At 58.9% G+C, this 14,663-nt stretch overlaps 1 protein-coding gene across 2 annotated transcripts in view; it reads left to right on the top strand.

Moving 5' to 3' along the window:
• Window positions 1–14,663, top strand: part of RRBP1 (ribosome binding protein 1) — a 65,143-nt gene that overhangs the window by 37,262 nt on the left and 13,218 nt on the right. For both annotated transcript variants that reach the window (XM_023251493.2, XM_023251490.2), the window contains exons 3-10: window positions 1,328–1,476; window positions 2,677–2,799; window positions 6,055–6,207; window positions 6,931–7,049; window positions 9,413–9,566; window positions 11,814–11,952; window positions 13,776–13,954; window positions 14,101–14,126. In XM_023251493.2, the coding sequence (XP_023107261.2) occupies window positions 1,328–1,476; window positions 2,677–2,799; window positions 6,055–6,207; window positions 6,931–7,049; window positions 9,413–9,566; window positions 11,814–11,952; window positions 13,776–13,954; window positions 14,101–14,126 (1,042 nt within the window). The remainder of the gene's footprint in view (window positions 1–1,327; window positions 1,477–2,676; window positions 2,800–6,054; window positions 6,208–6,930; window positions 7,050–9,412; window positions 9,567–11,813; window positions 11,953–13,775; window positions 13,955–14,100; window positions 14,127–14,663) is intronic.

Raw genomic sequence — 14,663 nt, 5'->3', positions numbered from 1 at the left:
ACATGTATCAATGAAAAGAAAGGCTGAAGGGAACACGCACCCCACCCCCACTTCATTTTCATGGCACTCTTGAGCTCTTAGGCCTTGAACGTCACTGTGGTTATTTTTAATCTCCCGAGCCTCACGAGGTAAATAGTTCTACAATGAAGGTGCTCATAGCAACCAGCTCGCCCACATCCCACGTTCCCCTCATTAAGGTATCACGCTAAATGCTTTGACTGGCGATGAAAATATTGTGACTAGCAAGTGAAAATATTGTGACAGGCCAGAGAATTTGGGGTTGCTATGGAAACCTTCCCCGTGCGTTGTCCTCAATGAGGGGGGCTTAGCTGAAGGTGCTGCCTTGGGCCGGCCTGTTTCCCTTTATTTCATTCATTTGGGGCCGGTCGTTCGGCCGCGGGGCAGCTCTGGGCCTCAGCATAAGTCATTCCCCGGGGCATTTCAGGCGGGGTTGCTGCCAGATGGGGCGTCTCAGTTCACCCTTTCCTGCATTCGAGGCCACTCGAGAGCCTGCCTTGAGTGAGTGTGTGTGTGTCAGGGGGCCTCAGGAGCACCGCAGAAGTCACAGCACAGGTGGCTGTTGGCACCTGACTCTGTGCCTCCCGGGAAGTCACTCGTGGACTGACAAGTGGGCAGGCCCGCTGTGAAAGAACCTAGCCCAGCTTCCCCTCCCCTAAAACCTGCCTCGGGCTTCGTGAAGCCAGAAACAGTGAACCTGGATGTGTGGGAAGAGCCTACTTTTCCCTGGGGCCACAGAGAAGCAGCCTTAGAGATGCGGGCCTTTGCTTGCCATCCTTCTCCAGTGACTGCAGGGTTGTGGCCGTGGGGTCCATGTTTACGAGGAGCCATGGGGCTTGGTCACCGCAGGCGGGTGAACCCGCCTGTGCAGGGCTGTGCAGGGCTGTGCAGGGCTGTGCAGGGCTGTGCAGGGCTGGAACTGGACCAAGCGGTTTGCTGGAAAAAGGGAAGGAAAAGCACCTTTGGGGAAGGTATGTCTTGCTTAATTCTGTTCATTTTGATGATAAAAGGGGGCAGTGAGGATGTCTCCCCCAGCCTAGGAAAACAGCCTTTCTTTTACTTAGGGACCTTCCCCCTCCGCTCTCTTCGGGCAGTTGGGACGACTGTGCAGGGACCTGAAGTCTGGGCCGGTTCTCAGCACTCTGAAAGAGCTCAGGGTACCCAGGTCAGGCTCGCATTCAGCCCGTACAGCCCAAGCAGCTGGACAGAGTCATCGGTCGGCTGTCTGGCCCCTGCTGCTTTGAGGTGTGACCAGCTTGGTTGCTGGGGGCGGAGGGTAAGTTCCTGTTCCTTCTCTCTCCCTGCACAGCGCCCCCGGACTCCGACAGCCCTCTCTACCTCCCTTACAAGACTCTGGTCTCCACGGTCGGAAGCATGGTATTCAACGAGGGTGAGGCCCAGCGGCTCATTGAGATCCTGTCCGAGAAGGCTGGAGTCATCCAGGACACCTGGCATAAGGTAGACCTGCCCTCCCTGCCCTCCCCTTAAGTCCTGGGGCCCTCGCCTCCCTTGAGTGACCCCGTTGGGCTGGCCATGTGCACAGAGTTCAGGAAATAGTCTCCACTGGCCTCTGTCAGCGGCACCCCGCCTCCCCTTCCCAGACACAGATTGCATGAATCACCCCGAGTACACTTTGCCTTCTGCCTCAGCCCAGCCACAGCCCAGCCACGGAAACAGGAAGACCGTTACGGGTCAGGGCCGGGCTCTGTGTTGTGTGAGCCGGGGGGGTGAACACAGGCACTGGGGCCCGGCTGGCCTGTGGCCAGGGCTCGGGTGCAGAAAAGAAGGTGTAGGGACACGCTGCACAGTGGGGAGCTTGGAAGCCCCTTTCTCTGACGTCCCTCCTGCTGTTGGAGGTCAGTCCAGAGGCCGGCACTTGCCCTCTGCTTCTGGTGGCGAATGAGCTGCCCCCAGGAGATGCTGCCTGGCACGTGTTTGTTCCTCATCCAGAGTCAGAACTCTAGGAATTTTGCTGGAGAATTTTGTGGCACCCTAGTGGTTAGTGATGCTGGGGGGTGTCTTGAGAGCCAGGCCAGTGACTCCTGACCTGAGGCCAGCAGGGCTTACTCCCTTCCTGACTCTCGCCAAGGTGTGGCACGTCCCACAGTCACAGGAAGCTTTGTGCTCAGTGAGCTTGGGGGAGGGAAGGGTGTCTCTTGGCGTGCGAGTGACTGGAGGTCGGGAGGACCTCTCCTCCAAGGAGACAGGCCCAGACTCACCTCAGGCCACTGTCCCCAGAGTACACCTCGCCTCCCGAGGCATCTTGCAGGCCTCACACAGCAGCTAAGGGGTGGGCCTCATGCCAGAAACAATGACTAATTGCCCTTCAGTGGGGTAGGAAGAGGCCTTGGCCACCATTGGCCCAAGTTCATGGGAAGCACCATGCTCCTAAAACCTACTGCAGAGATGCAAAGCTTTTGGTCCAAACAGCTCCTGTATGCAGTGGGCCTAGAGACCTGGCCGACTGGGTGGCTGAGGCAGGGGTGCCTGTCCCCAGAAGTGCGTGGAGTCGGGCTAGAACCCGCTCACCCAGAAGCCCCATCCCACAGGACCGGGCCCCTGCTCTGGTCGTGGGTCAGGGTCTGACTGCTGGGGTGGGAGGGCACACCAGGTATCTGCGCACCCCCTCTGTTAACGCTGCTCTATGGGCACTTCCAGGCCACTCAGAAGGGCGACCCTGTGGCAATTCTGAAACGCCAGCTGGAAGAGAAGGAAAAGCTGCTGGCCACAGAGCAGGAAGATGCAGCTGCCGCCAAGAGCAAACTGAGGGAGCTCAATAAGGTACGGCTGAGCGCACACCCTGTCCTGAGCACCCCCAGCGGTGGCCAGCACTGTCCCCAGATCGCGGGCCGGCCTTCCCACCTGGACTCCTTGCACGTGCCTGCTGGCTTGGGACTGCCTCTCACACCAGGGATTCTATGGCCACGAGAAGGCCTTCTGCTGTCTGAGAGCCTGACAACCTGGGGCTGGCTTACCTGCCATGGCCCTGGGTAGCTGTGCGGGGTGGCAGCTCCCCTCCATGATGAAGAACACGTGCGCATGGACGTTAAGTAGAGGGTTAGGGCCCTCATTCTCTGATGGGGATGGGCCAGAACCTCACCACTGGTCCCACAGTGACAGGCCATCTTTTTAGGGTATTCACCCTGAAAGCGCAAGGGGCCACCCCCGCCAGAACTCGCCGAGCTTTGTCCTTGCCTCTCTCCTGAGGAGTAAGTCCTGGTGCCGCGGTCCCACGAGGCCAGTTGCGCTCAGTTTGAAAGCTGTCTCTTTCCAGCAGAATTCTGTGGCTTGCTCTTGCCCTCTTGCTGCTTACTTCCCCCTTCTGTCCAGGCAGCGGGCCCAGGGAGATGGCCTGGGACTGGGGATGTCCCATGTGGTCTGGGCCACAGCCCTTCCTCAGGGCACCTCCACCTGCTCATTTGAGAATAGTCAGAAACGAGGCAGCCTGAGTTTCTGACCTCAGCTGGAGAGACACAGCCCTGAGCCAAACAGTGAAGTTCATTTGGTGGAGATGGCAAGAGCAGATGAGCTTTTTGGGTGGTAACTCTTGGTTAATGGTCCACCCAGGAGAAGGACCTTCCCTAGAGCTCAGTAGCCTTCTGCCCGCTGGGCCTCATCACCTCTGTTAAGACTGTCCACGTGCAGCCTTCACGTGAGCCCGTCTTGAGTTGTTGGTGAAATGCAGGCTGGCTGGAGCCGCTTGCCCTGCCCCCAGGAGCCGGACACGCAGCCTCTTTCTGCCTCGGCCAATGGTGTGCCATGGCCGTGAGCATTTGCACCACAGAAAAGGGCCAGCACCGTGAATCAGTGCCCTCCCACCCCCAGGAGCCAGCAGACCAGCACTGGTCAAATCTGTGGTTTCGGGGAGCCATCCTTCTGTGTCTTTTTTCTGGACAAACTGAGAACTCCCTGTGACATTTGTCTGCCCCCAGAATGAAGGTCAGGGGAGAGGAAATGGAGCAAATGTCCCCACAGCTGGTTGGCGTGCCTGCCCCCTTGGCTTTAGGGTGGGCTGGAGGTGTGAGGAGTGAGGAGGTACAACCTTTGCCAGTCCCAGTGGCCTGTTTCTTCCCCATGCCCAGGGTCTCTGGCTCCCGTGGGCAGGGCAGCGGGTGCAAGCAGGGAGTGCATCCTGCAGGAGGCCCCTTAATGCGGCCCTCATGCTGGACACTTACTGCTCACCCTAGTGGTGGCCGCTTGACACAGCCCTTGGTGTTCGTTACCCATCTTGCTCCGAGGTGTCCAGCCAGGCCCCCGCTCCTCTGACCACACCCTCCCTGCACCTTCCTCGGCTCCCAAGTGCTAACACGGTCCTGTGAGGTCCCTCTTTAAGCTCTGCCAGTGGGTCTTAATCTTCAGACCCGAGCCCACACTCCTGCGGTCCTGCCCCATGTGCTCCCCTGACATGCCGACCCTTTGTTGCCACCCCTGGGCCTCTCCTCCTGCTCTTCCCTTATCCTCAAATGCCTTTCACTGCATGGCTGGCTGGAGATTTTCTCCTTATCTTTGAAGACTCCTTTGACCTCCCTCCCTCCCTCCTGTGAGAAGCCTTCCAGAATGCCCATTTTCCTCTCCCAATGCCATGGTTGTCATCACCAAAGCAATTACCTATCATTGTATTGTCCCCTGTGATTCTGGCCACCTTGCTTGACTTAACCTAGCAGGCTGCCTGTTAGCGAATGGCCACCAAGGCCCAAGGCCAGCACACAGCTAAGAGGAAGCCTTCCCGGCCTTGGACACCATCATATCTTCCCCAGGGCTCAGTGAGCTCAGCTTTAAAATGGGGGTCGTGATCCCCACCTTACTGACAGAATTGAGTGAGGCGCCTGCTTGCCTCAGAGTGGGAGCACAGTGTTGGCCACCTCTCCCGGCTCCGGTGGATGATCAGTGAGGTGTCCTTCAGCGTGGACCTCGGGCTCCTGTGGGCTCTCACCCTGGGCAGAGCCAGGAAGAGGATTGTGTGAACAGTGAGGCCAGGGGTCCCAGGTGGGCTCAGGGAAGGCCGGGCACACAGGCAGCGTTGGCACCCAGCAGCCACCCCGTCAGCCTAGCTCCTCCTCTAGCCTCTGATTTGCTTCTGTCCCAGCCCAGGGACGGAAGTGCGGGGGGCACTCTGGCCCTTCAGGGTGGGTCTCCCTGGCATCCCTGGCCTGGAGAAGGAGAGCATTTCCCACTTCCCTGGTCTCCTGCCCAGGACCAGGATGGCACAGGGCCTGGAATCTTGGGAGACGCTTGCACCGTGGTCCCCCAGGCCAGCTGGGCCCACACCAGGCTCTGCCAGCCCAGCTGGAGGCCCACTGGACAGGGAGCATCCTCACCCCAGGGGCTTGTTTGCATCACCCTTTCTCGAATAGTCACTCTCTGCTCCCCTGTGGCTTCCATCCCTTGCCATTCTTCCAAGAATGGCACAGACCCCAGCCAGCCCCTCTCCCCTGACCAGCCCGTCCCATCCTGTGCTCTGCCCATGCCTGAGGCTTCAGGTCCCCAGGCCCAGCATCCTGTGTTCGTCATGGGCATCTGACACTGACCAGAGCAGATGTTCCCTGGGCTGCGGAGGGAGGACTGATCAGGTGCACGTGGAGACCTGGGCCCTCCGTGTGGCTCAGCCATCAAGGCTCACTGCTGCTTCCATCCTGACACGAAGCACTCAAGTAGAAGTGGGCCTTCCAGGACCTGGATGTCAGGGACCCAGCCAAGCCAGGGTGTTGTAGCCCCAGCAGGGCCGAGCCAATAGTCCTGGAGAGCACAAGACAGCGTGTCCTGTTTACATAGCTCCTTCCTGTGTCCGCTGCCTTCACATGGCCAAGGTCTGACATCCACTCCTACTGGTCAGGTCAGCAGGGTTTTCCAGGGATCAGATCCCTCGTTGCCTCCTGTGGGTTCTCTGCTGTGGCTGGCTTGGTCTGTCCGGGAACTCAGGGGGAGGGGGTCTCAAGCCCCCAGCCCCAGGCGATGTCTGGGCTGTGATGACCTTGGGCCCGTCTGACAAGCTCCTGCCCTGGCTTGACTGCCTCTGTGCCCTCTGCTGTGTCCTAGGAGCTGGCAGCAGAAAAGGCTAAGGCAGCAGCCGGGGAGGCCAAGGTGAAGAAGCAGCTTGTGGCCCGGGAGCAGGAGATCACAGCCGTGCAGGCACGCATGCAGGCTAGCTACCGGGAGCACGTCAAGGAAGTGCAGCAGCTACAGGGCAAGGTGGGCAGTGGCTCTGGGGTGCGGTCGGGGGCCCCAGGGGGCACATGGCTCCCCACAGGGTGGGGGAGCTGGCTTCAGAATCGGGTTGGTTTTGGAGGGAGGGGCCATTTCACGTGGCCAGCTCACCACGCGTGTGTGAACGTCAGCAGCCAGGAAGATAAAAAATAGATTTTAAACAACGCTTTTTGAAAACAGCCTGGTCCCAAGTGGCCGGTGCCATGTCCTGTCTCCTCCGTTCCCGTGGGTCAAGTTCACAGCTTGACTCCCCAGTCATGCTGGCTCTGCCCTCTCCACTTGTGCTTGGGAGGACCCCATGAAACAAGAGGCATGAACTACCCGAGGCCAGCGGGGGCCTCCTGCCCAGCCTGGCCTGCGGGGCCAGAACCCGTGCCTTCTCCCCAGCCCTGTGCTCTGTTCATGGTGAGCCATGGCCACCTCCCTGCTGCTTGGCTTGGAATGTGCCACGGGAGGTCAGAGATCAGGAAACAGGCTTCCTCGGGGTAATTGTAGGCTGTGGCTATGTGCTTGGTGTCACGGCGGTTAACACAGTGCCTGGAGTCTACAGACCGTAAGGCAGAGGGAAGGGAGGGGGCACATGCAGGGGGTCACCCTGCCTCTGGTGCATTAGTTTGTGGGCTGGGGCCTCGCTGACCTCGCTCCCCACCAAAGCTGGCTCTCTGTGAGGCCAAGAGGCACTCTGATGCCCCTTCGCTGACTTTGCAGATCCGGACTCTTCAGGAGCAACTGGAGAATGGCCCCAACACACAGCTGGCCCGTCTGCAGCAAGAGAACTCCATCCTGAGGGATGCCTTGAACCAGGCCACGAGCCAGGTGGAGAGCAAGTAAGCTCAGCGCCCCCGTTCAGACACCGTGAGGGCGCTCTCCTGGAGGCTCTGGAGCTGGGGAGGGTGTCCGAGCCTCAAGGCTTTGCAGGTAGATTCTAGTTTCTTGCTGGATGTGGGGCTGGCACGGCAGCCTGGCATGGGCCCCACACGTGAGTGAGCACGGGGGGCTGGCTGTGCACTTGCGACCCTCCCCATTCAGGGCTCTGGCCTGAGACTCCATCCCCCTGTCTGGTTGTGAGTGGCCAAGCCTTCCAGTGCGTGGCCGGCATGCTCACACGTGGTCAAGGCACCAGGGAGAGCCAGCAAACCCCGGTCTGGTCTGTCCGTGCCCAGTGTCCACGTGGTTGGGTGCCTCTCAGGTCCTGGCTGGTGCTGGCATCTTGCCTTCCCGGGGGAACACGTACTTTTCCACGTCTGTCTTCACAGGATCTCTATGTAGGGTCTTTAAACACTTCTCATGGTGACTCAGAATTTTGGGGGTTAGCGGATTGTCCATGATCAGAGTTTGGTGGTGTGGGGACCCGCCGTGGGCCTGAGCCCCTGGATTCTCCACCGGGAGACAAGATCTCCTGTGCTGGAAGGGACATTTGCAATAGTAAGTCCTGCCTCACGGCACTCGGCCCGGCCTGCTCAGGGGGGCTCTTGCTCTCAGCATCACCTATCAGGAGTTCCAAGGGCTAGTGAGTCCAATAGGGGGCCGACCTTGGAGGGCAGCAGTGACCTCACCCTGTGAAGGGCAGCGTGGCTTTCTTCTGACTTCCTGATTTGAGCATTACAGTCTCAACAGGCTGGCCCAGAGGAAGCCCCACTACATTTTCTTTTGATTCACATTTCCTTGCCCTCTCTTGGCCTGAAGCATCCAGAAGGGACTTTCCGAGGTTCTGCGTTATCCCCAGAACATCCCCTCTTGCCTGGAGAACCGACAAAGGTAGAGGGCGCTAGTACCCTCTGTCCCTTAGCTGCAAGTCAAGTGGGGAGAAGGTTGGCCCAGGAGCCGGACCGGGGAGGGGGGTCTGTGCCCATGCGTCTGGTCTTGCCGGTGGCCCCCCGGGGCAGTGTGAGCTAACGACCACCTTCCCCAGGCTGGTGCCTTCTGTGCGGAGGCCTCCTCTGGGTGTGCGTGTGCACACATCTTCATGTCTGCCCTGGCCTGTCAGCAGGCTGGAGGTTGGTGGCTGTGGTTTCCTCAGCAGCTACAAGCAGAAGGTAACAGTGGAGCTCTGGTTTCTCTGCTCATGTAGAATCCACTGCGGCCTCTGTCCCGGGGAAAGCCATAAAGCTACAGACCTGTCACCCTGAGGCGGTGGCCACTGACTCCCTTTGTGGAAGTTCTGCTCTGCGTGGGGTGGGTGTCCCGGGGCCCTGCCCAGAGCTCCAGAGCAGTCCCAGGGGGCCACCCACTCAGCTTCCCGTCTCTATCCCAGGGCACTGGAATCTAGCCTTTGCTGTAAGCCCTCCGGTCTTGCTTGAATCTTGGCCTTAGTGTGAGCTGAGAGAGAGCCTTTGGGACAGCCACGTTGGTGCAGGTGGGAAAAGCCAAGTGCAGAGAGGTGGGACCCACCTGGCCCTGAGCCAGCAGAGTGCAGCTGGTCCTAGCCAGGTTTCTGGCCTCCACGTGGTGTGACACCACTGTGCAGGGTTGTGGGCGGTCTTGTCTGTCTCCTTTGTCTTGCCTAGTATTGTCTCCTGGCTGGACGGTTGGTCCTGCCTCAGAGAGATGTCTTCTGAGCTGATGAGGCTGGTGGGCCGATCACCTGCTCACACTGGGGAAAGCTGCCTTTCTTTTCCTTTCAATCGAGTCTCCTTCCTTCACTTCTGTGCTTGTCGCCGGTCCTGAGATCCAGCTTTTGTGCAGTGTTCAACAGTCTGTTTTGTAAAGTGCCTCAACCTCCCACCTCTGGTGGCCCCCAGGCGTGGCCATGGTCCAGTCTGCCAGGGAAGTGGGGCGCATGGACTCCAGCCCTGCAGGGGTGTCGAGGCCAGTCAGCCTGCATCTGGGGCCTGTCTGGTCCTAGATCAGCAATGAGGAGAAGAGTGTCTTGCCTTTTCTCTGACTTTCTGGGCGGGGTTCCTGTGGGATACTGTAGGGCACATTTTGCTCTTCGCTCTGTATGGTCCATACGCGGCGCTGGCAAAAGAACGTCTTCACCAACACACATCAAAGCCCGTAGGACTGACAATATGAGAGGCTTTGGTAGTGGCTCTGGGATGTGGGTGACCACTTGTAAAAGAGCACGTGCCCTGGAGGAAAGGCTCGTCTGCCAGGCCCTGTCACCCAGGGGGAGCCCTCTGGGCTGGCGAGAGCTCACCCAGTCATTCCCTCTTCTGTCCATCAATTGGGGCTGGTGACTGTCTTGCAGGCAGAACGCGGAGCTGGCCAAGCTCCGGCAGGAGCTCAGCAAGGTCAGCAAGGAGTTGGTGGAGAAGTCAGAGGCCGCACGGCAGGAGGAACAGCAGCGGAAGGCTCTGGAGACCAAGGCGGCCGCCTTTGAGAAACAGGTCCTACAGCTGCAGGTGAGCCAGGGTGGCAGCTGCTTCAGCGCCCGAGTCCGCTCTGCCCCCCCCCCCCCAAGCCTATTTGCGTAGCAGGGACAGGCCAGAGCTTGCCTGGCCACATCGGGTCATCCCTTCCCCGTGATCGTGATGGCCAGAACCCTCGGCCCGGGCCTCATTAGTAACAGTGATCGCTAGTGGTGTGGAGCGGGTGCACTCAGTGTGGTCAGCATTGTCCTGAGCGCTCTGCAAGCATTGACCCCGCCAACTCTCGTCGGGACCCTAAGAGGTAGGTGCCGTTGTTATCTGTCGTCACCCATTACAAGATCTGAGGCACCGAGAAGTAACTGGTCCCAAGTTCACACAGAAGTGGGATTTGAACCCCTAGGTCTGGCCCCAGAGCTGTTTGTCCTTCCATGTTTGCCACCACCAGTGGTCCCGCAGCCTCGGGCTTCAAGGCTGGGCTGGTATGCTTCCTTCTCAGCCTCCGGCTGTGGCCCGAGAGCTGTCATTTTCCCCGGAGAGTCGCTGTTCTCCTTCAGAGGAGGAAGATTGTCCCCATCCCAAAGTGCACTGGGCAATATTCAGTGTGGCCTCAGCCTAGGGGCTTTGCTCCCTGTTGCCCTGAAGGCTTCTGGATGCCCCAGTCAGCCCGTTTGGGGACCGCATGTGGGGAGCCTTGCTATCATGTCTGCTGTGTATTTAACTTACCTGCGGGAGGAAGTCCTGGTGGTCTGAGGGCCCTGGGCCCTTCTGCGGCTCAGCCATTGAAGTTAGGCTGTAGCATGAGTCTTGTGGAAGGTACTAAAACGACAGACGTGAAATTATAAGACCAGTTTTGGGTGTATACGAGGAACCAGAAAGGAACATGGAGAGGTAAACACAGTGTGGATTATTGGGGCAGCATCAAGATGGATGATTTGGTGTTTGCTATTTTTACCTAAAGCAGGCCCACCCACACCAGTGAGATCAGATGCTCACTGGGGTGGGCCTAGCGGTGATCACGTGTAAAAGGTTTTGGGATAGTTCCTGTGCTTCGGGGGCTGGAACCTCCCCTCTGGCGCCCAGCTCATCACTGTTATGTGTGCCACTTCTAAGGGGTCAAAGCCTGGGGCTGGCCCTCACCAGTAAGCCCCAGACTCTGAGCGTCTCTTGCCCTCTCAGGCTTCGGGCTGTCGTCTGCCACCTGGGGCCACAGAGAGTCCCCTCTTCCCTCTCTGATGCCAGAGATTCTGGGAGTGGATGACCGCAGGTGGTGAAGGAGGCAGGGGTGTGTGGCTGCCTCCTCTGTTGTCCCGTTGCTGACAGTGAAGCCCCCGGTGTCCGCTGGGGATTTTGGAGCCTTTTTCCCCATCTGAAAAAGGGTGTGACAGTAGTACCTGTCCCATGGGCTGGCTGGGGATTCACCACACTGATGCACACACAGAATGCCTACAGTAGTCCTTTGCTCAGAACAAGAGCTCAACAGATGCGAATCTTACAGGGGCCAACTCAGGAGGTCTCCAGGTTTTTCTGGAGGGTTAGGTTGTGGGAAGCAACTCTCTGTGTCACACTGAAATCAAAACGGGGCTTTTCCCTTTCTGTGACTGCGTTTCATCACCTGGGGCCCCTTACCAAGAACTCACCGTTGAGGGGCCAGGGTGGCCCTCCTGGCTTTTTCCGGTGGGTAAACTGACTTTAGAAATCCAGGAGCATTTTTTTTTTCACATTTTTTTTTAATGTTTATTTATTTTTGACACAGAGGGAGACAGAGCATGAGCAGGGGAGGGGCAGAGAGAGAGGGGAGACACAGAATCCGAAGCAGGCCCCAGGCTCGGAGCTGACAGCACAGAGCTGGACATGGGGCTCAAACTCACAAACCATGAGATCATGACCTGAGCCGAAGTTGGATGCTCAACTGACTGAGCCACTCAGATGCCCCGAAATCCAGGAGCATTTTTTTTTTAAGTTTATTTATTTATTTTGAGAGAGGAGAGAGGGGCAGAGAGAGAGAGAGAATGATTCCCAAAAAGGCTCCGCACCGTCAACACAGAGCATAGCTCTGGGCTAAGCTCACGAACCGTGAGGTGGTGACCGGAGCTGAAATCGAGTCAGATGCTTAAACCGACAGAGCCTCCCAGGCGCCCCTGCAGGAGCATTTGATAAAGGCTGTTGGGGTAGGTTGGCAGGTTGGAGAGAGCTCTCTGTCATCTGCGACGTCAGAGCCAGCTGAGGGGCTGGCCTCCCTCTGGCATCTTCACGGCCCCTTTCCCTGTGCCCGGTCCCCAGGTGTCTCACAAGGAGAGTGAGGAGGCTCTGCAGAAGCGCTTGGACGAGGTCAGCCGGGAACTGTGCCGCTCACAGACCAGCCATGCCAGCCTGCGGGCGGACGCCGAGAAGGCCCAGGAGCAGCAGCAGCAGATGGCCGGTAAGGGTGGCCTGTTGGCTCCCAGCGGGCCTGAGGGTCTGTGCCAGATGTGGAGCCACACACCGCCCTGGCCCCACTGCCGGGCCGGAGCCCATAAGATGACCAGCCCTGCTGGCGAGTGAGGGCAGCATGGGATCCCTGACTCTGCCCCTCAAGTGGTCATGAGGTGACAGTCTCGGCAGGAGGCGGGCAGAGCCAGCAAGAACTAGGTGTCGGGGCAGAGCTTGAGAGCGGGGCTGGGGAGTCGGGGGCGTGGAAGGTGCCACCGCCTGGAGCCTGCCTTGCCATGGGCCCCCCTCTGGAGCATCGGCTGTGGGTGAGAGCCGCAGCAACCCTGAGGCCTTTGCCGACCTTCTCAGTGGACTCCTTCTGGACCTGTCCTGGCTCACTCAGCCCAAAAGCTAGGTTTGGAAGGTGGGGCCTATGGTCCCCCTAGGCCTACATACAGGTAACCTTCATAATCAGGAGAATGTGGCCAAGTGAGGATGCTGAGGGCCCGTGGAGAAATAGGGCAGACGAGGCCAGTGACCACTCCATAGTCACTTGCTCACAAGTATTTCCTTAGCGACTGCCATAGGCACCCAGAGCTCGGCCAGGAGTAAAGCAGTGGCAGCAGGGCCACATTCTAGTAGGAGAGACGGTAGTCAGGTGGGGGGCCATGCATCAACCAGCCCTGTGCTCTACAGGCTTCAAACAGCCAGCATGACCTAACGCAGGGTTAGTATTCTGTTTCTCTGAAGAGGCAGCTAGTAAATAGTTTTGGCTTTGTGGGCCAGACACAGGGTCTGTCACAGCTGCTCAGCTCTGCTGTCATAATGCAAAAGCAGCCCTAGACGGCATATAAACAGACAGACCTGGCTGTGTTCCAATGAAGCTTTACTTACAAAAACAGGCAGTGGGCCAGAGGTGGCCCTTGGGCCTCGTTTGCTGACCTCACTCTAATGCGCCAGGTGTGGCTTTAGATTGGGTGGTCGGGGAGGCCTCTCTGAGGCGGAGGGAAGGTTCAAGCCAAGTCTGGATGACAGGAAGGGGCTGGTCTCACAAAGACCAGGAAGAGGCAGAAACGGCCAGCACAGGGCCCCTGAGAATGCGGATGAACTTGAACTTGGCCCATACAAGAAACAGAGGCATAAGATCAACAAGTGTGACTGGAACAAGAAGGCGGTCGGCCAGTGTGGGGCCCCAGGTAGCCCTCCCTGTGAGGTGTAGCGTGCTGGGAGCAACTCAGGAAGTCTGGGACGGGGGCGGCATGAGCCCCTTGTACTTGTGGATGCTCCGGTGCTGGGTGGAGACTGGACCAGAGGAGCAGGAGTGGCCCAGGGGAGCAGGCGTGAAGCTCTTGCAGTCATTCCGGCCAAAGGCAACAGGCTGGGCCCAGGTGGCTCCAGGGTGCTGGTGGGCCGGGGAGGGATTTGGCAGACAGCGGATGTGGAACCCACAGGCCTCGTTGGCTGGTGAGAAGTGGGGACACGGAGGAGCAGAGCAGCCAGACGAGGAGACCAGGCTGGTCGGCGGGAGTGCTGGGTTCGAGTTGCCTAAGCAGAGCTCAGCTGATATGAGCCAGTGTCCCAGAGAACAAAAGTTCAGCAGCTACAGCTGGAATCCATTTCAGAGTGGCATCATTTTCCCATGAGCGATCTCAGGGCATTTCGTTCCACCCAGTGTGCGCTGGGGAGCAAAAGCCAGAGTGACTTTGTCCCTCAGCCGCTAAGATGCCCGGTGGTCACAAGTGTGTCTTACGGGCCTGGGCGCACGCAGAAGGCAGTGGGGGTGGCCGTGCCGACGTTTCCCGCCCCCACCCACCCTTGCACGCTTCTCCTCAGAGCTGCACAGCAAACTTCAGTCCTCTGAGGCGGAGATGAAGAGCAAGTGTGAGGAGCTGAGTGGTCTCCATGGGCAGCTCAAGGAGGCCAGGGCTGAGAACTCGCAGCTCACCGAGAGAATCCGGTCCATCGAGGCCCTGCTGGAGGCGGGCCAGGCCCGAGACACCCAGGACGCCCAGGTCAGCCTTCGGGAGGGGAGGGAGAAGGCTGCCGAGTCCCACCCTGCCAAGCACAGAGGGCCGACCGTGGATGGGCCCCGTCCTGACTAGTTGCCGCACGAGGACAGTCTCATGGTGACCGCGGCGCTTTCTGTCTCTCGTTCCAGGCCAGCCAAGTGGAGCAGCAGGCCCAGTAAGTGGAAGCGGAGGCCCGCAGCCTTAGCGTGGGGTGGCCAGGACCCCAGGAGCCAGGGCTTCCAGCAGGGTGCACAGATTCCCTGAGGAAGAGCCCCTTCAGAGGCCCTTGCCTTTCCCTGCTCCCTCCGGTGGCTCTGAGGACAGGGAACAGGCCTGGCCAGAAAATAAGGCCTCCTTGCAAAGAGCTCCTTGCCTCCTCTCGAGGAGCGAGGCTCAACTGTGTGGAGACTGGCAGGTGCTCGGTGGGGGCTTCTGGACCTTCTGCCCCCTCCTGTCCGTCCATCCATCTGTGACTCAGCTGGTCGGAGGGTCTCCATGTCTACAAGGCGAAGGTTTTTTAGGGACTGAGATCGTAAATCAGGTAGCAGCCATGATTACACACCTATCTAGAGAACCCAGGAGGTCTCCAGCTTTTTGCACAGATCTGCGATGTCCGTGCAGTTGAGAGCTGACCCAAGTCACAGGATTGCCCGCGAGGCAACTTCACTGCTGGCAGACCTTGTTCGCTCTCGGTATTGGTGACCCAGCACGA

Source organism: Felis catus, chromosome A3, assembly GCF_018350175.1.
Source record: "Felis catus isolate Fca126 chromosome A3, F.catus_Fca126_mat1.0, whole genome shotgun sequence".
NCBI lineage: Eukaryota > Metazoa > Chordata > Mammalia > Carnivora > Felidae > Felis > Felis catus.
This window is presented reverse-complemented; position numbering and strand designations above follow the sequence as displayed.